This window comes from Pipra filicauda, unplaced genomic scaffold, assembly GCF_003945595.2.
Source record: "Pipra filicauda isolate LSUMZ 115617 unplaced genomic scaffold, ASM394559v2 scaffold71_size5581439_pilon, whole genome shotgun sequence".
NCBI lineage: Eukaryota > Metazoa > Chordata > Aves > Passeriformes > Pipridae > Pipra > Pipra filicauda.
In genome coordinates this window covers 4,282,221-4,304,634 of record NW_024104887.1, presented here as the reverse complement: position 1 = coordinate 4,304,634, position 22,414 = coordinate 4,282,221, and the positions used below count along the sequence as shown (strand labels likewise).

Genomic DNA, 22,414 nt, shown 5'->3' with positions numbered 1-22,414 from the left:
TTTTTATTTTTTTTAAATTCATACATTAAATTTCCTCTTCTTGTCCCTTGCTCTACAGTCCTTTCCCCCCCCCCCCCCCCCACCTCCCCAGATTTACTGGAGATATTTAACAGGGAAAGGCAGAAGAAAACTTATGGTTTTGTTTCTAGTACAAAGCACCTTGTCCTGTAGTTGTAGTCCCGCTGGAAAAAAAAGTATCTGTAAGAGAGAACAGTTCTTTGTGTGCAGGATTATACCCCTGGATTCCATTAATATTGTCATGCTTTGCTATTCACATTGATTGTGTTTACAAATGCTCAGGATTTTCACTTGCAATTAAGCCAAAGCTTAAACCTCTTTAAAACACTAACAACCCTTGTGGAAGTCTAAAGGAAGGAAGCTTTGCTTTAATTCCTGCTTTAAACTGCTGTAGATCTTCTTTGGCAGATGTCTATTTGTGTTGAATAATCTAAAAGGCTCTTCCAGCTTCATAATTAAAGCCCTAGAGCTGGATAAATAGCCAAGGGGTATTTTTCTTGGATGTCTGTGCCTTTGGCCATAGCATGAACCAAGGAATTTAAACACATACATTTGTTTCCAGGGTAGTTCCTGTGTAATTTTTAATTTTTCAAGGTGGCTTTATAATGCTTGTCACTGCTGTACAACAAACACTTGGAGCAGGTGAGTCTGGAGGTACCTGGTACTACCACAGGTCTGTGCTACAGGTTACACTTTGTGTTGCTTCTAAGCTGTTCTACAGTTACCAGTGTGTAACTCCAAGGTCTGTTCCTGCCCACCCCAGGAAAAAAAAGTCACCTGATGGCCTCAGTTTTGAAGGAGCCCAGTAGGAATCTGCTCTTGGATACTGCTGTTGAATCAGGCACTCGCACACCAACTCCAATATCCTGTCCCTGTGAGATGCTCTGACCACCCTGAGCACAGGAAAACAAAGCCAAAGAACAGATCTCATACACTGATGTGATATTAGAACTTTTTTTTTCTTTTATTACAAAACATGTTAAGAGAACATTGAACAAGTTACATACAACATCACTTTATCTTTAGTGGGCTTTTGTGCCCTTTTTTCATACTGTCCATGTGGTAGAAATGGCATAGAACTTGCAGAATGCTCAGTCTTAGTATTGCACCATCGATGCACAAATTTAGCTGCTTGCCAAAATATTTGACCACTGACTTGGTTATCACATTCCAATACTCAAAAAGTACATCTAAATGTACCTGCAAGCCAGAGACATCTTGGAAAGAAAAGCTTCTAACAAACCTGAGATGAAATGGGCTGATCTTGTCTAACTCTTTGCTGTGACTTCCTAAGGCTGTAAGAAAAATACCAAATTAATATGCTATTAGCTTATTAAATTTATCCTGCCTTTTTTTTTTTTTCTGGGAAAGGTATGTTTGGAGGGCCTGAGTAATGGGGAAAAAGACTTCATTCTACATGTAATAAACCTGGATTCCATTAAATGAACCCCAAGGAGGATTTAGCTTTACAAGAGAAGGTTGTCTCCACTGAGCTCTGTGACAAAACACTCTCACCTTGTTTTTTTTGTAGGCTCCCTACGTGGATGTGATTTGTGTAAATAGCTACTTCTCCTGGTACCACGACCCAGGCCACCTGGAAGTGATTCCACTACAACTCACAGCACAGTTTGAGAACTGGTATAAAACCTACCAAAAGCCCATCATCCAGAGTGAATACGGAGCAGACTCGGTTCCTGGACTCCACAGTGTAAGTGTTGTAGATGTCCCAGGTGGAAACAGCTCTGCTGCTCTTACAGGGCAGCACAATTTAATTGGCAGAGATGGGCCCTGAGCCTGCCTTTGTTTTGAGATGCAGTAGCTGTCAGTGCCTGGAAGACTCCAGGATTGTAATCCTGCTCCACCAAAATCAATGAGCTTTGCCACCAGCAGAGGTTAGAGTCTACCTAAAGAGGAGCTCTCAGCTTTGACTGAGAGCACTGAGCACTCTGAAATCTGTACTTTGGCAGTGGTAGAAAATGCTGAATTGGAAGATGCAACACTGGATGGTGATGTCATGGTGCTGTCACACACAGAAGGGGGTGGCACTGCTGTCCCTGCCATGACAAAGACCACCACGGCCTCTCCCTAGGAATTCCTGGAATTCTGTTTGTAGGTTATGTGTGGCCCCTTGCAATGTCAGTAGTTGCCAGCTGTCACTCCACAGCCATTGTTAACACAGCAGCAATGAAAAGACCAAGCAACCACCAAGTTTGTCTTCAGGAAGCAGGTCCCCAGTAATGGGAAGTGCCTTTGCTGGGATTAACTGTCACCTGCACTCAAGGCCACCTCTTTTCCCTGGCTGTAGGATCCACCCCTCATGTTCAGTGAGGAGTACCAGAAGGCCATGCTAAAGGAGTACCACGCTGTTTTTGACAAGAAGAGAAAGGAATATGTGATTGGGGAGCTCATATGGAATTTTGCTGATTTCATGACTAATCAAGGTAAGCTTCTATCTGTGCTCCAAACAACTCTCCATCCTCCCTGGTTTATGCCACACAAACAATATTGGGCTGTAGGGTAGGACAAAGGGCCCTCTGTTTACCAAGACAGAGCACTGCTGGTTCCTGTGACAAAATCCAGCATGACCAGAGCCAAGAGGGAAGAGGGGAGGTCCTGCCTGTACTTAATGCATCCTCTCTCCAGCCTGAGCTCCTGCAGAGATGATCCCCAGAACACGAGATAGTGCGCTAGGGCAGAGCAAGGGAAGCTTGTGAGCAGACCCAGATTGCTCCTGTTTCTTGGCCACCCTCAATTCAGAGCTCATTCAGCTGTCAGGACGTGTCTCACTTCGTGTTTAATCTACAGCTGCCCTTAGCAACAGAGCACCCTAAATAATGCATCATTAACTTGGTAGAGGTTTAGCAACAGAGGAGCAGATGCCACACTGGCAGACAACTGTCTATCATGACACTCCATCCACCATTAATAAATGAGAAGTGCAGTCACAAAGTACTGGGCATTCCTTAATCTACAGTGCAGTCACAGAGAAATTAAACAATTGCAGCTCAGGGGACCTGGTAAGGAACCACTTCTGCTTGTGCCACCTGCAGTGAGCTCAGGGGTGAACAGTCAGTGTTGACTGCAGGCAGAGAAAACCACTAAGAATAATCCAGAGAGCACCAATACAGGCAGTAGAAAGCTCAGTCAGTGCAGTGCAGGGTCAGAAAAGTAGTATCAGCTTCAAACAGGAGGATGGAGAAAATGCAGACAAGTTCACATACACAGATGCAGTTCCAGTCTCTCTCTGTGCTGCAATCCTCTTTTCTACTTTCCTTTGAGAACTAAAATAGGCTAAAAGGACAGACACCACTAAAGGACAGGACAGTCAAATAGTCATCAACATTTTCCAACCATCAAATTTCAAGGTGGAACCAGTGGCAGGAATATCTATTGTAAATATAATACTGCTCAAGTTAATGGGCACACCCAAATTAAGTGCCATCGATTTACCAGCTGTAAATACATTGAATTGCAGCTGTATTGCTCTGTGACATCAAATCATTGTGCCAAGGTGACACAAGTTACATCAGCCAAGTTCCCCGTTGTACCTTGACTGTGTGGAGAAGAAAGTGCATAGGTCTCTTCCTCCTAACCTGATTTAGTACATACACTGTAACAGTTCAAGTAGGGCATACAAGAGCATGTTATATATCCTTGCTTTATTTTATAACCTCTACAGGGACCACACGTGTTTTGGGGAACAAGAAAGGAATATTTACCCGCCAGCGACAGCCCAAAGCAGCTGCTTTTGTTCTTAGAGAAAGATACTGGAAGATTGCAAATGAATCAAGCTGTCTTCCTCCTGTAATAACATCACATGCCCTCTTTTTAAAATGAATCAAAGGGTATTACACTGAACTTGTTATTAAATTTCTGTTTAAATAACTTTTGTGCCTGACTCAAGTCTTGCAAGTCTAATGCGATTTCTAGTCCACCTGAAGGAGTTACTATGATGTGAAGCAGATCAGAAACATTGGTTTCCTCTGCTTAGCCATGTCTGGAGGCTTCCTGTTTCCAGAGAGTAAAACAAATATTCAGAGTTTCAAGGAGCTGAAGTTAGAGATCCTGACTGAGGTATCTGTTTATGGCAAAAAACCCCAACACAAATATTACATGACACAAATCAATGCTGAAGACTTAAAAAAAAAAATAAAAATCTAAGTTCCTGTAAACGAACATCACATCCCCCTAATGCAAATGAGGTTTTCCAGTTATACTCCCCTCACAGTTACACTACTCAGATCACAGCAAATTGTCCACAGAGGAGCAGAGTTTATGCAGCTTCTCCTGCCTGACAGGATGTGTGTGTGAGAACTCCTGAGCACTCACAGCATTCAGGAAGGGTAAGAACCACTATGAGGACACCCAACATACTCCCAACACAGTATGGAATTCATACTACAGCAGCAAGGTGGAATATGTTAGATAGGCAGGTACTACAGCAACTGAACTTTAGTAAAACTATTTATTTTACTCACAGTACCAAAACTGCCACTATTCGATGCAGTTTTACCTTCCAGCACGGAAGGGCTTCCTTCATATTAAACTGTCACCATGGACTACAGCAACAGCAGTCTAAGAGGGCAAGTTTGTTCTAAACCTTTCTGGTAGTGGCCTGGAGTAGTCTGGGGTAGGGCCATGTGTAAATTAACGTGCTGCTTCAGACAGCACAACGGTGTAATAACGTCCCTTTTGGGCTGCACACCAGTCTGAGGGGACTCCAAAGGCCTGGCTCTAGACTGTCACAGATCACAGCAACACTCACAGAGGAGCTCAGAACACTTAGTCTGCACACATCTTACAGCAACATCCCAGGGTTGTCCCAAGAGCAGCATCACAGGGAGCAGAACGACAAAACTGGAGGCTGCCCAGTGAATTTGGGAAGTTGGTACAATTAGGTAGTTTTAATGATTCACAGACTCTGTGTGAAACTGTTGCTATGACTCCCTTTTCTAACGCTTTCCTGTGTTAGTGGCTCAGGAAAGTGACCAAAATCTGACAATATAAAGAAAATATTTGCTCTTATGTTTTGTGGTGGCCAAATTCTCTTTCCTTTAGAGGTGGTACATTAGGAATCAACCCCACCTTCCACCCTGCCACATGCAGAATGAGGGCACAGATGTTTGCTGCAGACTTCAAAACAATTATGAAGTTTTTAAGGGAAAAGAAACAACACACTATCGACATTCCTCACACCATGTTAGGTCTATATCTTCTATATAACTAAAGCCCCAGAATATAAAAGTCTATGCACAGTAAAAAGACACTTGTTCAAACGTACCATGGTAGAAGCAATTACCATATTTAAGCCCACTACCAGTGTTTGAAAGTCATCTCAACTTCTCCATCTCCAGACATCATTATTTAAAGAAGAAAATCATTTTCTTCCCCGTTTCACCAGACAGGACATACCAAAACACAGAGAAGGATCTGACACTGTTCACCCATTACAAACCAGGGCTCAGATCCCTGTGGTAACAATGGGGCTGGCAGCTGCAGAAGAGGCAGTTTTAACTTCATTCAGTCCAACACAACAGATGCAGAGTTTAATACCCATATGTATGAAAAGCACACATTTGAGCTCAGTTCCTGCTTGTTCTGACCAGCTCAGTGCAATCCTAAACCCAAGCCCTCCTACCCAACCCTTCCCAGCAGCTCCCTCAGCCCCCCAGAGCCAGGAACACACACAGCATTTTCCAGATCCTTTGTGATCTTGTGGGAGTGAGTTCAAGCAGACCCACAGAACCAATAAAGCAGGAAGTGATAAAGATCACACACTGAATGTTAGGTGGTTTGTTTCTTTTTTGCACGTTGCTTAAAGAACTGTAAACAATTAAAGCCTCAAGTCAACGCTGCTCAGCCTCTACACACCCAGAGCACACAACCTGATGAAGCTGCAGGAATTCTATAAACTGGGATCTGTGGGGAATCAAGTGCTTTAAACTACTGCTAACACACACAATGTCTTTGAAAAAAAGCCCACAACTTAGTACATTTCTAGAAACAGAATTACAGTACTGACGTTAAAAACAGTTTCTAAGGCTCAGACTGAGTCCAAAAAGGCCTCTGATTGGGTTCATTCAAGCTCTTATGTTTGGACTGCATGAATGCAGCATAAGAATGATTGCAGCAAGACGTCCACAGGTAATTTCTACATTTATTTTTTTTTTTTATACCAAAAAAGTTATGTGCAACAAATAGAATTCATACATATTTACATTGTTTTACCTGTTAGCAAAATTGTATCCTAAACCTCTGATATAGAATCTCTCAGCCTGTATCGATGAAAGGAACATCTGCCCAATGACTCCATTTCAATGGGTGTTTAATTTGGAGTTTAAAGCACTAGGAATAAATAGTTGATGGAACATACTATACAGAACAAACACCTAATATTTAGGCCATGCTTAATACAGTTTTATGGTAACAGAATACTTCATCTTTTCTGGAACGGTTTTGTCTAGTTCACGTTTAAACAACATTGGCAGAATCAAAGCCATTCAATCTCTGACTTCAGCCCACATAAATCAGGAGCATCAAGTGCTGCCTGAAGCACCTCACCAACCTCCTGGAACAATTGAGAGACTCTGTACAGCAGCAGACAAACACTACAGAATGCAGAAACCTCCTCACAAGAGATCTGTTGCCACTTCAGGCATCAAAGGTGGTCGGGAATGTTTCATTGGCCTCAGCATCGTGAACACCTTACACCGAGAAACTTCCAAGAACACTCATTTCCTCAACGAGACTTGAATGCTTTGTTGGCCTTTAAGAGTAGCAAGTACCTTACAGTAAGAGGATTTCAGGAATGTTTAATTCCTAAGCAGGTTTTGGGATGAGGTTCTTTTGCCTTTCCAATCCGCCCCTCGCCGAGGAACTTCCAACTGAGAATATTCGGTGACTCTGAGAGCCAAAGAGGGGGAGGAAGGACCCAAATTCAGAACCACTGTTTGGATATTGTGAATTTTTTCCCTCTGTTCTCATGAGTGTTGAAACCACAACGAGGATCTGTGTAACATCCCCCTGTCCCTTGCCAGCCCAGGTATTATTTACCTGTGTTTTCCTGTATACTCAAGATTTCTCAGAATTTGCCTTTGGGTTTGGAAGGGTGAAATCAGAATCAACCACACGTTTCTCACCACATTTGTTTTGGCTGGGGCAGGCAGGGGGGCACTCCTCTGAGTTCCATCACATCACAACCTGTGCCATTTTACTGGAAGAAAGATGCTGTTTCTATCATTGGGAGCAACAAGGAGAGTCAGAGAACTGGAAGCAAAGAGGTCCAAATTTCTACTGCTAAGATTATTTTGCCCTTTATTCAGGCCAACTGCATTTCTGAAGCACGAGAGAGAAATAGAAGAGTCAGGGCCGTTTCTAGCAAATCACTTCCAGTAAAAAGTAACTGCAAGAAAAGCACACAAGACAAGAGAGTTCACAATTAAGGATCAGATTTGCAAGTCTGTGCACAAAGTGTAGCTGCAAATTCTTCCAGAGACCAAACTCCAGTTCCATTTGATCCCTATGTGCACACAAACAAGGACTGCAGACACGACTGCTGGAAATCCGGCCCTAAACATTTTTACTAAACAAACTGAATTAACAGACTATGCCCACACAAACAAGCACAAGACACAGTGAAGTTAAGTCAACACCAATACTTTCAGCTGATGGGGCTTTTTTTCCTTTTTTTTTCCCAGAAATTGGACCAAGTACTCATTGATTATACTTGTCTCCATGGCTGCTTGTTCTGAGATATGAGCACTGCCACTGACCATTTCAGGCAGCACGTGTTCACCTCTTCCTTGGATGAAAAAAAAAGATGCCTTAGTGTAGATCACAGGAATGCATCAAAATAAATCTATACCACATATTAAACAGTGATACTGCCTCAAGGCTTGTGAGAGAACAAAGGCAAGCCTTGAGGGACCAGTTTAACATCATTCGTTCCCCTCATATCAAAGTTCAAGGCATTTGAGAGACAGAACTAAACATCAAGACAAGCTTTAACTATACTCTGGTCAATACAAAATGCATTTAATGAATTGTTGTCTAAAACTGTCAGACAAGAGGGACAAGTAATTTAGTGTTACATGCAACAGATGTTACTCATACCACAGAACTCTATACATAAAAGCAGTTTCCACCTACATCCTTGATACAAACCAGAAAATGACTTCAGTAGTAATTTAAATACTATTTTGTGGATTCAATCTAAAAATTCTATTTGCTCTACGGAAACACTGCATGTTTCACAGTCAAGTTTATCCTCAGCAACTTAGTGTTTATAATCCACTTATCCATACAACAGAAGTGTCTCTCTGACATTCATGTTTGAGAAAAAAAATCCAAAAAGTAGTTAAATTAATTCTTTAAATAACTGGTATGCAGTTGGAATTCTTCATATTTAGAAGCTGACAAGGGCAAAAAGCAGCACAGCACCAATTACAGAAAGTAACTGAACCTACACGTTTTCGTGTCACAGAGTCTGAAACACAAATATTTTACTTTTCCAAATCGCCATCAACCTTTTTTAATTAAACTGAAACAATATTGCTACCACTTCTCAGTCTAAAAACTAAACATATCTCTTAATACTCCTCTATCCCCAGCAAGTTTGCTGGGAATTTTGTTTGTTTGTTTGTTCATTTTTAAAGCAAGGACACTTCTGCCTGCCAAGTTCAACGCAAAGTATTTGGTTTAAGATTTTAAGACAGAAGGCACTTTTAACATTCAGCCTTAGAATGCTGAGTGCAGAAACAACATGTACAATTTTGTTCCTTTAAATCCGCAGTTTAATATTTTTTTTTTCCCAATTAGTTATTAGAAAGAGCAATGATAGCACTACATCACATTTCATTTTCAGGAGCACATTTACTCACTCATCCCATTAAACAGCTTGCCCTTCCAAGGGATCTTGTGTGTGTGTGTGTGTGTGTGTGTCAGGCCTAAAGTTCATTTCCCAATATAGCACAAACCAAGGATCCTGACGAAGATCAATTAAGTAACTGCTTTTTCAGTGCACGACTTGGTTACCCCGCTCAGTCAGTGGTTTCCACTGCAATTGCAATCCTATACTGCAGCATTCATAGAACATCAAACATTAGTAACACTGGCTGGCTGACCACAGCTTAAAAATGAAACAGCTCTGCATGGAAACTGAGTCCTTTCAAAGAACACTTTGATACACCAACCCCCAACCTGCACAGAATATCCTGGTGGCGGCTTTCCATCGACCACACGGAGCTATTTTCACTCGGTACAGAATTAACGAGGTTGTGGTTTAATGAACACGCTTCAGGTTTCAGCTTTAATTCCATTTTTCGATACTGGAGACAAAAAGAAAGACAGAAGGAAAAAAAAAAAAAATGGAACCAACCCCAAGCATCATTCTTGGGACAGCACGAGCAGTGAGTGCAGCAACTCTGTGTTCTCTTCAGAGGTCACTTCTTCCATCGTGTCAGTCGACTGTGAGCTGAACCCTCTGACAGCTCCTAACAAACCCCGTTGTACAGTGAGTTCTCCAGGGATGAAACCAATAGTTCTAATTTTATTTACAGTGTAAGTCCTAGTCAAATCTAAGTCCATCAGCTAAAAAAAAAAAAAAACAAAAACCAAAATGAAAACAAAAAAGTAATACACATACTGTAAACATGGCAACATTAAATATGGTGATGCTAGTCTAGAATATTTAATTTCATGATCACATCTTGTTATACCTGAATTTATATACAGGATATTTTATAGCAAGTGTTACCCACTTCACAAGTGGAGGGGGAAGAGAGAGTCTAGGTTTTGCTGTGGCTAAAACTCCTTCAAAGTAAAGTTAAAGCTTGTCTTTGATTGTATTAGAGCTTTCTTTCACAACCACATTTAAACTGAAGATTAGCACAGAAAAATTATCGGGGGCCCCTTCAAATTTATAATTAAAAATTCAGTTATGATTCTCGGGGAGAGTGTCTGATATGGAGAATAAAAAATTACTGCAAAATAAACTTAATGGAAGTTGGGTCTTCAGACTGTCAGTCAAGAGTTCAAACAGGGGTTATTCCTGTTTGGGTTGGAGTTGCCGTTTCCAGGCCTCGTTCAAATAAACTAGTCGTTTGTAGTTGATGATAAAGAGAATGAAGTTCAGCAAATATGTGATGACGCAGACAATGCAAAATTCCTTCAGCACGAAGTACAGAATGTATGCCAAGTACAATGACCCTACTACAGACACTATGGAGGATGTCATGAGGATTAGAGCTGCTACTGCACTTGCTGTCATACCTGCAACAAGAGAGAGAGAGTTACTAGGGCTGCTCTCGCCCCCCCTCCACGCACAGCACAAAGCCTAAGCACTGACTCAGACTGAGGGCTCCTCAGCAAGTCTGTCTTACAGAAAAGTCTGGTTAAAACACCATGACAAACCAAGACAAACCACTCTTTGGAAGGGAGCATCTAAGTTCTGTCTGACAGTCCTGTGATAAGGAGCATGTTTACATCAACCATCCTCTGTATTCCTGAGTTACGGGAAAGTCACAGGCTGATCAAGTTATTTCTAACAAAATTAACAGCTTTATAGCAGACCACGTAGTTACCAACATGTATACAACACATCTCATGCACTTTTTTGCCTACTACTCCTGCAAAACTTGCAAATTCCATTTTTATTTCCTCTCTTTTCTATCATGCAATCCCATGCTAAATATACTGAAGTGAAAATACCAGCACAAACTGTCTTGACACCCTATATTATTAATAGCATAGCAGAGGAAAATGCAATTACTCTTATTATCAGTTGGGTTTTTAAGCCCTTTGGACAGATGTATCATTAGGCTGGTGCTAAGGAAAAAAAAGATATAAAAATCACAAGCATTTATCTGGTTTCTTGCAGATTGTACAATCTGTATTGCACTCCTCCTTCAACACCACAGACCAGCTACATGCTTTAGGCTTTAAGCAGAATTAATACTTACCAAGTAGCATTTGTAGTATATAAAACACGAGTCCAAAAACACTGTTTGACTGATTTATTGCACTGTCCTTTCCAAAGATGGAACCCAACAGACCGAATCCTCGACCCCATCTGTAAAACAGTGAAACTAATTAACACCTGTTTGGGCACCTATTGCTTTTACATCAGTGTTTTCAGTTCATCTCTGTTGGGAAAAGAAAAAAAGAGGTACATATATTCTGACATGACCACTGGAGTCCTATGGGAAGTTCAGAGTTATCCTGGAAAATCAAGCAGCTCGCAACAGGGGGAGCACTTTATCCACAGGTACAGCTTTATCCCACACCTGGAGGATTATAAAGTCATTCAACACACCAGAAACTACAAGTTCACGCAGCTGCAACTTTAAACACCACGTTTGCTTCTGTTTGAAGCTGTTTTGTCAAGCACCCAACAGCTTTAGCAGCTCCCTCCACCACAGCAAGCTGGACACTTGGTCACTAAACAGGGACGACAGCACAAGGGGTAAGGATTTGTTCCCAGCTCTGCTGGCATCAGAGCAAGCAAACCAGGACATATGTTTGCACCTCAGCTGCTCCTGATCAGTCTCTCACCTCAGGAGGAACCCCAATCTGCCAGGCAGACAAGCTGGGGATGGCACCAGAAGATGCTCCACAGACCTCGTTTGTCAGAGCACGGTGTGACACTTTGAACCAACACCTGAATTCCCCACGAAGTGACTTTCAACTTTCTAGTGATAAAACACAGAAAGCAGCACAAGCCCTACAAAACTGCTGCTGCACTGAGGATAAAAGATGAAATTACCAAATGTATTTGTGCTAGAAACCAGGAATTTGATGCCCCAAGGCAGATCATGACTTGTAAAAGCAAAGTGAGGACCTTATTTGTTAGTGTCACTTGAAAATATGAAGTTAATGCTATCCAACAAGTAACTTAACTCACAAGAGAACATCAGGATATCTTCCAGCATGATTTTGGAGCTTCAAGCCAAGCATTAACACTTGGCTTGGTTCCCATTATCAGGTTAACTGCCATAGAACTATGTAAAAAAGCACCATTCCTCATTCCTGTTGCAGCAGAAAATGCCAGTGTGCTACATTTATGCCAAGAAAAGTGCAGTTTCTAGATAATTTCTTGTACTAGAGGCAATGCCCTGCTAAACCAAGACACAGCACAGGTCTGCTCTCTGCACAGGGCAGGAACATTGCTGATGTAACTCACCACATACCTGGGATCAGTGACAGGCTACCAACACATGACAAGCAGTTTCCTCACAGAAAAAGGGACCACAGCAAGTACAATTTAATACCATCTCCCAAACACTTCACAGTCTCACAGCCATCTGTGCAGTATTTGCAAAACATATTCAAATTAATAATTTCAATTGCAGACAGTTACTAAATTTGAATTAACTATTATAGGCAAGTCTTGTGCTCTTCTCCCCAAGAAACCCAGCAGAAAATTGGGTCCCAGTTCCTAAAAAGCACATTTACTGCATAAAAAGTAAAAAAAACCAAACAGACTTTCAACTAGTTTGGTCTCAAATCTTGTAAAGGAGTGAAGTGAAACTTTTGTGCCAATTCAACCAGTGCTGCTTTACCAGGGGACAGTGGCTCAGCATTCCCGAGGCTGCCAGGGGTCATACACACAGGGAGTTGTGAGGGGAGCAGTGCAGAACTGCCTGGCTCCCTGCACTCATCCCAGGGTACTTCTGGGGCTATGGAAAATGTGGGGGACACGGCTGATTGCACCTCCTCCCTGCTGCACAGGAAGGCAAACAGCCCCACTGTCCCACTTGTGGGCAAAGCAGCATCGAGGAGGGATCCCAAAGATCTGGAAAAGCTGCAGACAGAGATGTGATTGCAGCACTCACAGAAAAGGGAGCCACACTTCCCAGAGAGGGATTTAAAAAAAGGCCAAACACCATGGAAAAACAGATCAGCAAACATAAAGAAATACTGTCAATTCCAAGGAATCTCTGCTATGACGAGATTTTCCTCCCACACGTTGAATGTTATCTGGATTTTAAGTGAGAATTGTTTATTTTTTAGCCTTCCTTTGCTAAGATGTCACAGCATATGTAACAATTGTCTCGTGTGCTCCAGCTGCCAAAGGCAGTATTAAAGAGCCAGGCAAATATATTAAAGGTATCATCCTTTTGCATTTAGTAGTTGATTTTTATTTTTCTGTATTACTACATTTGTAGATACTTCAGCTTACTATCCACAGGTGAAATGTATTATTCTAGTCTCCAAGTGAGACTTCTTTGTAGGGTGACATTAAACTGTGTCTGAACACACTCAGGCTTTCCTCACCAAGAGACTGCACAGCACAACTCCGGGTGTGCCAAGTCTGTGATGCTCAATCCCTCCCTGCCCCTCCCTGTGTGCTCCCACCTCTGACGCTCATCAGATCCCGCCGTGTTTGAAGGCAAACTCCAGCTTAAAAAAAAACACCAGAAACTTTCTTCTACAGAACCTGACCCTGCAGTGATTCTGCAAGAGAATAAAATGTTGCTGGTGGAAGGCTAAGGAGTTCCAGCCCTTCCCGACAGTCAGCACCAGGCCTGAGCTGTTCAGAGCTGCAAGGTCAGAGCACGGGGAGCGCTTTTTCCATGTGCAATAGTTCATTAAGTATCTTGTTGGCCTTGTAGCAGCTTTAAGGACATGAAGTATTAAATTTCAGTCCATGGAGTACAGCTCTAATCTCACATCTTATTCCACACCCTTGAAGACAGCTAAGCAGCCTGTGGTTTAACATAAAGCCCTTTTCTCAGCCTTATAAGGTTTGAAGCGTGAGCAAGTTTTCTGCATCAAACTGTAAAGTATTAAGACTTTGTATATTTTTATTTGAATCTAATTTCTCTACTGAAGAGGCTAAATCAGCTCTTAATTTTATTTGAGGAGGTCCTAAAACCCACTAAAATGCAAAATGAACCAAGAACTTTAGCAAGCAATTGGAGGAAGGATAAAAACTGAGTAGGATAATCTTCCTTCTCGCACCAAAATCAGGTAAAACACACCTGAGTTACAATAATTTAGAGGTCTAAAAAAAAATACAGCAAACAAATAACAAGAAGAAAGTCGAAATAAAAGGATAAGCTCCAAGAAATAAAACATCAGAAGTTCTTCACAGAACCTGTCTTTCTTACAAAGAACGTAACTTAGAATAACTGTTATTAACTTGTATCAATTTTTTTGGACACAGAATACTAAGTAAAATGAACTTGCACTAATGACAGAGTTGCTTGCACAGCAGGATAAAAGCACAGCCCAATATCACCAACTTTTTCCTGGTCCTGACTTGTGGCTCCCATCCTTGAAGTGCCAAGAATTCCAGAGTGAGAACTGCAGTGACCCAGGGTGACTCAGAGCATGGTGACAAACACGGGAGCCAAGCCCACTTTCACCACACCCGAGTTTCACTCCTATTAAAAATAAAAAGCCATCTGAACTAACTACAAGGGAGATTTCAAATAAACCATGAACACATCTTTGTGCATGTTTCAAGTAATTCAACTCCCCTCTCTGTTCAAGACCACAGTCTGCTCCACTCCCCACCTGCATGTACGACTCTGAATGCTCTTTAAAAAGTTAAATAGTGATTCAAGAAATCCAAGATAAAGTGGTGAGAACTCTTTATGTAGTTTCCCAACATCTAAAATTGAACACTACAGTGATTTCCAGTCCAATGTGCATTAGGTCTTGAAAGTTATTATTCACCCTCTAAACAGTGTCCCCTTTGGTCTGAGGTATTTTAAGCTCAGCACTGTTGCATTTTTACAAGTTTAAAGCAGTATTTGTGTTCACCTGCCACTTCTTAACAGGAAAACTAGAACTGAGGTCACTGTGATCCACAAGTGACACACCTCCAAGGAAGTCTTACACTTTTCAATCATTACCTCTTTTGCACAATTATGAACATCCCCTGTGTTCCAGAACAGCCTATTATGGGATGCACTTTAAACACTTTACCATAATTTAGCAGAGAAAATGCCACTGGCAGAAAGGGAACCCTGAGAACCACACTTAGTACACTAGTATCTGACCCATTTTAGAGGACAAGTAAACAACCTTCATGTTTAACAAGGTAAAAGCTGTAAGAGTTATCAGTATTGGCTCAAAAAGCAGCAGAATTCCAAGCCTGCCAAGCACAGCAAGTCAAACAAACAAAACAAGAAGTATTTATTTAACCAGGAGTTACATTACTGTCCCATCCACTCTGTAAGAAATGCTATAGGGTTTTTCTAGCCAAGCACCCCAGTTCTGACAAGTACTGCCAGAAGGAGATGTTTTTAACACTTTTGATGAAGAGATCATTCCTCAAGATGCTTTCCTTCTCCTCAATCACCATGAAGTTAAGAATTAGCTTAACAAACTTCTGAACTGGCGTTTCACCTGCACCAACACACTCAGCAGCCCACCTTGAAAAACCTTCCTGGTCCTTTCTGAGCACTTCCTTTTGTCCTCCACAACAAGCCCTGGTGATGACCAGAATCACATCACCTCGATTTCACCTGGCAATCCTTAGTTCTCATGCCCAGAAGAGAACTAAGCACTGTATATTCATTTGAACATGAAGATAACCATATTAGATGGGGTCAGGTCCAGCTGGCTTCAGATCATGTCCCTGACATCAGCCAGCAGCAGATGCCTTGAACAAGCATGTATTTCCCAGGTTACATTCCCAGAATTTGCAAATGCTCAAATCCTTCAGGGGACTACGAAAGGATATGACCCAAAATCTGAAGACATTCTGCATTTGTGCAGCAGCAGCTTTCCCCACACATTTCTCTCTCTCAGCTGTTGGGTTTGCTGCAATAAAAAGGGAAAACAATAAAAGAGATTTTGTTTTCAGAAAACTGTAAGTAAAGAACTCAAGTTTTGTTTCCTGAGCAGCAGCAGGTTACTTAAAGCCCCTCATTTCAGGATTATTAATCATCCCATAAGCCTGATTTTGTTATCAACAGCAAGCAACACTTGCCACTTTGTAACCCTGAGGGAACAATAAATATAATTTTCCTACAAAAAGGCTACGCTTGACAAGTGATGTGCACATTTCCTTAGGCACCACTGGACTTCTGAGATAAGTTATGGTCCAGAATGGAAGTTCTCAGAGGGGAGCAGAGCTGGCCTGTGCTCACACACTGCCTTCAGTGAAAGCTCAGATAAAGGTCAAAGGATCTGGAGCACGTCAGTGCTTAGCAATGTTAAGAAACTTCGGTTGCAGCTTCTTTCCAGCTTCACTAGAGGATTTTGGATTAAACCTAATTCATGGTTTCAAGGTTGCTTAGGCCACTCTTAACAGTTTTAATAAATTAAGTAAAAGCCTTCAATTAGAAGCCACAAGAAAGGAGATTAAGAATTCCCGTTTGTAAACTTGCCAGGACTGCTCAAAAATTTTGATACACTTAATTTCACGTTTAAATCTATTAGCAGTATTTAGCATAAACAAATGAGATTTTGTTCTATATATCCTCCAGCTCTATTTCAGAAACAGTCTCTAAAAATCTCACTGTCTAGATCAGCAAAATCTCAAGCAGACAGTGGTTAATTATTTTATAGCAGCCTTTACAGAAGCACAGGCCATTCAAGCTATAAGCCAACAGCACTGTATCCCTTCTACATAATCTCTTCTATTAAGCTGTCATAAATGAAGCCTGAGTTTGAACTATAGGCACTTTGTTAAATTTACTTTGCACCAAGCAAAATAATTCTCAGCCCTACTGCAAATTCCAGTCAAGCCAGAAATGATATATTTATGAAAAGCAAAAACACATGTGGTTGTGTAAGCGCTGTAAGGATGGAAAATAAAAGACAAGACTCCCATAGCTTGGGCACTGCTGTGTTTTATAAAAGATGTCCCTCAGCCAGGAAGTATTTTATCAGTCAGAAGTATTAAATCATCGATTTTCTACTAGAAAGATGGGAGAAGAAAAAAAAAAAATCACTTGAATTATCAGCTTCTGCAGCTTTAGGAGCAACTTTAATGAAGCTGGTTTCTACAAGCATTCCTGAAACACTTTCCTTCCCAGCTCACACCCTCCAGCCCCCGCTCCTGCCTCCCAGTCAGGCCCGTTATCTCCCAGTCAGTCCCAGTTGGACATGTGCTGCCAGCCCAGCTGGCAGTGCCAGGGCACAGGGAACCTTGGCTCACAGGGCAGGGCTCCCTTCAGCAGAGGAGTTCCTGTGAGCCTCCCTCCCCTTTGGCACTGAATTTGTCTACTCCAACTCCCCCCTGCCCAATCTACAAACCAGAGGTCCCCAAACCTTCCCTGAGGCAGCAAACCCAATGAATCCAGAGTAACTGCAGAAGCCCCATTTCAGCTGCTGTCTAACACTTGGGAATGCTCTGAAATGACCACCCACCCATGGTAAATGCCAGCACAGACTGCAGCTGAGTTCAGGAGACTACATTTTCATGTAAACTCTTTCTGTAGCCTAAGAACAACAAATATGATTCCTGCTGAATGATCACCCTTTGCTCCACATTCCACCTTCAGTTTAATCAAACTTCTACCTTCTTCTATCCAGAATCAAAGATGCCTGACAAAAACAATTAACTTGGCTCACATGAAAGATATTACTGACTAAAAAACCCAAAGACCTGCAAAACTAAGACAATGTTTTTAAAAAGCACATGGGCCTCATTTGCGTGCACTGGTTCACAAGAACAGACTGGACAAACTTCTCCCACTACCTGCATAAAGCTACTTTTAACTTTTGCCACCTTACATCAGTCACTAACTGCAAACCTCAAACATATCTGAATGCCTGCTTGCAGGTACAGCAATAAAAAAATCCTGGGATATCAGGAATTTACTATTAATAAGAATGATAACTGCTATATCATGTTCTCAACCTGGAATGAAGTAAACTGGACAGACACCAAGTTTACAGGAACTGCCCTGCAACAGAACTGCAGTTTAAATATCGGGTTAGGAGGAGGTCTGAGAAGTTTGGTTCCATGTCCCATTTCCTCAGATAATGGGGTTGTTCCTGTCAACCTGATCAGTGCCACAGTCTGCATTCTGTAAGGATGCACCAGAACAGTTCTAGCAAGGTGTTCTTCACTGAGAAACCAGCACAGGTCAGTTCTACCTGCAGTTCCTTACAGCACAATGCACACCCACCCTGCAGAGGAATGAGCTCCCCACCACTACCCTCACACAACAGAGAGCTTAAGTACTGTGGCACAAGGCAAAGCAAACATAACACTTAAGACAGGTGTAAATTCACTGCTCACAATGATTTATAGGTGAGCAGAGCAACACAATAATCCTCCAGTTGTCACAGGCCACCCTTGGCAAACTGCAAACAGACCTGTGCCCAACACACACATTTTACAGATACGCATTTTCAGGAACTACCAAGTGATGAGTTTGGTGCATCCACCAGGAGACACGAGGCAGATATGCAACTTGGTCTAGTGGGAGGTGTCCCTGCCAACAGCAGGGGGCTGGAAATACATGATCTTTAAGGTCCCTTCCAACCCAAAATGTTCTGGGATATTAGGGTTTTTCAGAACAGGCATTTCAGAGCGGCTCAAACACAAGATGACAACCCAAGACCTCCCCCATTAGCATGAAGTTAGAACAGGGAATTCCTAAAATCTGCCATCTCTCAATGAGATCCAATTAATCCACAGATTCTTAAAATCCTATTTGGACTCCAGAACTTCTAAAGACATTAACCTAGATCAATATTGACTATTGCCAAAGCTCTTCACTTACGCAGCTGCAAATATTGCTAAAGATATACAGTGACAGGTGCCCTTTGGTCCTTCGTGCTGTCTCAAGGCTGTGTCACACTTGTCACAGCATTAGTGCACTCCAGGCCACAAAAATTCCTTCAAAAAGAGAGCCACCCACTAATCCCCTGTGCAGAAACCTTCAATTAATCAAGACAGAAAGCAGAAATGTATTAGGAGACTCCAAAATCTCCCAGGGCAAGCAAAAGATCAGAGCAAAAGGCTCTGGGTCTCTGCTTTACAACTTAAAGGTCACATTTTATTTCAAGCTGTAGCACTCTCAACATTACTTGAAACGTGTCTATTGGTTTAATTCCTTCTGTGGAACTACTGTAACAGCAAGACCAGAAATATTTTTCAGGAACTGCCATAGGCCAGTTTCATTATAAGGCAACTCTTGCCACTTATTCTCAAATATAAGACAGCAACTGCCAATGAAAACGTTTGGTATTTCCCTAATACCTTCCTTTATTATACAGCCCTTAGCAGCTTTTATTTTTAAACTACTTCATGAACTTTCCCCACGATAAAAGCTTGAAATATGCTGACCATTCCTGTTTTGAATAAGGGATAGTGGGAAGGTATTGCTCCAACCTAATCCTCTGTATGAGTCAGGCTCCGATAGGAGATTCTCTGTGCTCCTCCCTCTGCGTGCTGGCAATCTTTACATTTCTGTTCCTGTGGTTCTGCCAATACCAGATTGGGTTTAAAAGCAAGACTTTGAAATACTAACAGCTTATTAGCAAAAAAAACCTCACCCTCAAATACCAGGAAGTCAGCTCAGGGAAGAATAAACTAATTTATTCTAATTATTCTCTACACTTAAAATTAATCCCACCACCATTAAGCGCTTTCTAAAGTTCAGTCCACTGTGGGAGTCAGGACTCAAAATGTGAAGACTGTTACATTCCAAGTTCCATCAGCAAATCCAGCTTAAATAAAAGTCACACAACTGAATGAACACTCTAGAAGCCAGTAAAAGCCACAAAGTATAAGTCTGTCACGCATTTAACTCTGTAGAGTTAACTCTGCTAATCAGCTAATCAAATAATTTCTGACTGCCAGGGTAACAGCTTAATGAGGAAAGAAACACATGAAGGTTAAATCTGCAGTACATGTGGAAAAGCTGGAACACAAGATTCAAAACTCCACTATCCCAGTGAAATCTAAACTGTAGTTAAAACTCCCTTCTAGAAATCAAGTTTCACAGAAACCTTGGTGATGTGGGGACAAGGAACGCTCGGCTGAGAGAGAGTGACTGATGGACGGGGAGCTGTGGCAACACGGAAAAGAAGTTAAATTTCTTCCAATGTTATTCTTATTTCAAAGTTTAATCACTTGCCCTCCTGTCTTACTTTTAAAGCAACAACACTCCTCTGTGTCCTGCACAGCCTGGAAAGCACATTCTTCTCCAAATATGGTTTGACTGAACAGAACTTGCACATTTCTTTTCCACAAACTCCTTTTACCACCTGCTCTAATCACCACGAGATATCCTGACATTTGCAATAGGAGAACTCTAAGTATGTTCTCCTAGCAACTGCTGGTGAGATTTTCAGTTGATTTTATCCCTGACTCTTCACATTACTACAAAGAATTCCTACAGTAAAGTATTTCTAGGCCTTGCCATGGCACGCTCAGCGTGTCAGCTGCTGCATTACTAATGAACATTATAATTACCAAGCATGATTCCATAATTAGAAATAATTCCAATTATATCTTAAAGTGTTTTCCTTCTCCCAAGCATTTAGTAAACACACATCAAAACTATTGCATCGAATTGCCTCAGTAGCAGCATTTGCAGCAACAATAAAAAGCTGTTGGAGAACCAATTCTGTACCAGAACAGGCTGCTATGAAGGTGATTTATGATGATTAAATCCCTGTTATTCTCTTTTTGCTCCTGGTGGTGAAAGTTATTTTACTGATGAGACTCACGTGGTTTAATCTCAGTGGCCTATGCATAACTTCAATTTATACAGTTTTATGTTATTTGGCAAGTTTGTAGAAGTCTTCTCCCTAGTTAGAGCAAAACTCGTCACTTCAGGACACTTCCCAAACAAAGACATGAACAAGCATCTCCACAAACTAAAGATCACCTGAGGACAGACAGAAAAGTAGAGTTAAAGCCCTCACTCAATCACAAGAGTCCCCTCTCAGACATCCAGAGATACAGATCTCTGTAACACAATCCCACTGCTGTCACCACAGAAGAGGTTTTCAGAATATGAGATCCCTGTGTGTTTTACCTCAACAATTTAACAGCTTCCACCCTGATAGGAGTATGGGCATGTTCTGCACAACTGGCTTTTTATGATGGTACAACAAGTACCTTGATAAAAACTGGGACAGCTTTTACACAGGTTACACTGAGAGGAGAAAAAAAATAAATCCCAAGTGCTCATTCAGCTGAAGGCACTCACATGGTAGTAATAAAATTCTCATTAAAAGAAAAGGAGGAAGCATTTAATACATTTAATACATAATAGGGTTTTGCTCAAGAACCAAACCCCTCCCTTCCCACTTCCTTATAGTGGATGTTCTTATGTGCCTGTATATCTACACATACACACAGACATATGTTCTATGCTCTGAGCAATTTCTTTAGCTGAGATATATGACAATATGCTTTTAAGAGAGCTTCTTGGCCAAATTACACCTGGAACCATAAAATCGTGAAGGCTGGAAAAGACACTTAGGATCTAGTCCACCTGAAACTATTCCCTGTGCCATGTTTGTACTGGAATCACCTGTAACTGCACAGCAGGGTGAGTCTTTTCATTTTTGTAACTCAACCAACTACTTACACGACAAGTTAATAGAATATTACAGACTGACTCTCCTAACAGAAGTAAGAGCCATTTCCCTCTAGGAAACAACTGCTAAGCTGACTGGACACCTGCAAAACAACTCAGGGTCTGGGCTGAGCTTTTGCTGCAGAGGGATTCAAGTCTCTCTTGAATGAAGCACTTCCTCTGTACCACAAAACCGTCTCCTGCGCTGCCAGGTGACATTTCAATGAAAACGCAATACAAGACACCGCAATTAAAACCACCCAAAGCAAACCACCTGCGATCGCCCTTGTTTACATTGGCCTCAACCAGCACTCCGCTCTAAGGAGCGTTTACCACTAAAACGCCCGTCGCTCCACCTAATTGCCACAGATTTCAACACGGGAATTGCGGGTGCCTCACCCTCTGGCCCGTGGTGATCCCGAAAAAGGCCGGTGATCCCGAAAAAAGCCGCTCCCTCACCGGCCCTCCGGCGCTGGGGCTGCCCCGGCCGGGAGCGCTGACCCCCCTCCCCCTGCCCTGTGCCCCCACCACAGGCCCCTCCGCGCCCGCACCCGCTCAGAAAACCTCCCCGCACCCCCAGCGGCCCCCGAGGCCCCGGAGGCAGCGCTCCCTTGGCCGCCCCGCCGGCGAGAACGGGGCGAGGGGTGGCCGGTCCCACCCCCGCCTCACCTGGAGGTGATGGCGGCGGAGCAGCGCACCCGCTCGCTGAGGTCGCACAGGGCCTGGTAGTGGCTGTCGCGGCCCTTCTCGCGCTCCAGGTGGCAGGCGTAGAGGGACAGCAGGATGCCGGCGGCGCACACGGCGGACCGCGCCACCCGCTCCCAGCGCGGCACCGACACCCGCAGCAGGACGGGCGCCGCCATCTTTGCCCCGTCCCTCCGCCTCAGACCGCGACG

The 22,414-nt window shown here is 42.4% G+C and overlaps 2 protein-coding genes across 2 annotated transcripts in view; one reads left to right on the top strand and one right to left on the bottom strand.

The window, feature by feature from the left end:
* GUSB (glucuronidase beta) overlaps positions 1–3,903 on the top strand; it is an 11,419-nt gene extending 7,516 nt beyond the window's left edge. The window contains exons 10-12 of the mRNA XM_027725915.2: positions 1,550–1,726; positions 2,324–2,459; positions 3,698–3,903. Coding sequence (XP_027581716.1) covers positions 1,550–1,726; positions 2,324–2,459; positions 3,698–3,855 — 471 coding nt within the window. The 3' untranslated portion in view covers positions 3,856–3,903. The remainder of the gene's footprint in view (positions 1–1,549; positions 1,727–2,323; positions 2,460–3,697) is intronic.
* On the bottom strand, positions 959–22,414 carry VKORC1L1 (vitamin K epoxide reductase complex subunit 1 like 1). The gene is made up of 3 exons (XM_027725948.2): positions 22,188–22,414; positions 10,977–11,086; positions 959–10,287 (listed from the first exon to the last, which is right to left on the bottom strand). Exons 1-3 carry the CDS (start codon positions 22,379–22,381, stop codon positions 10,061–10,063), a joined length of 531 nt encoding a protein of 176 aa, XP_027581749.1. The 5' UTR covers positions 22,382–22,414; the 3' UTR covers positions 959–10,060.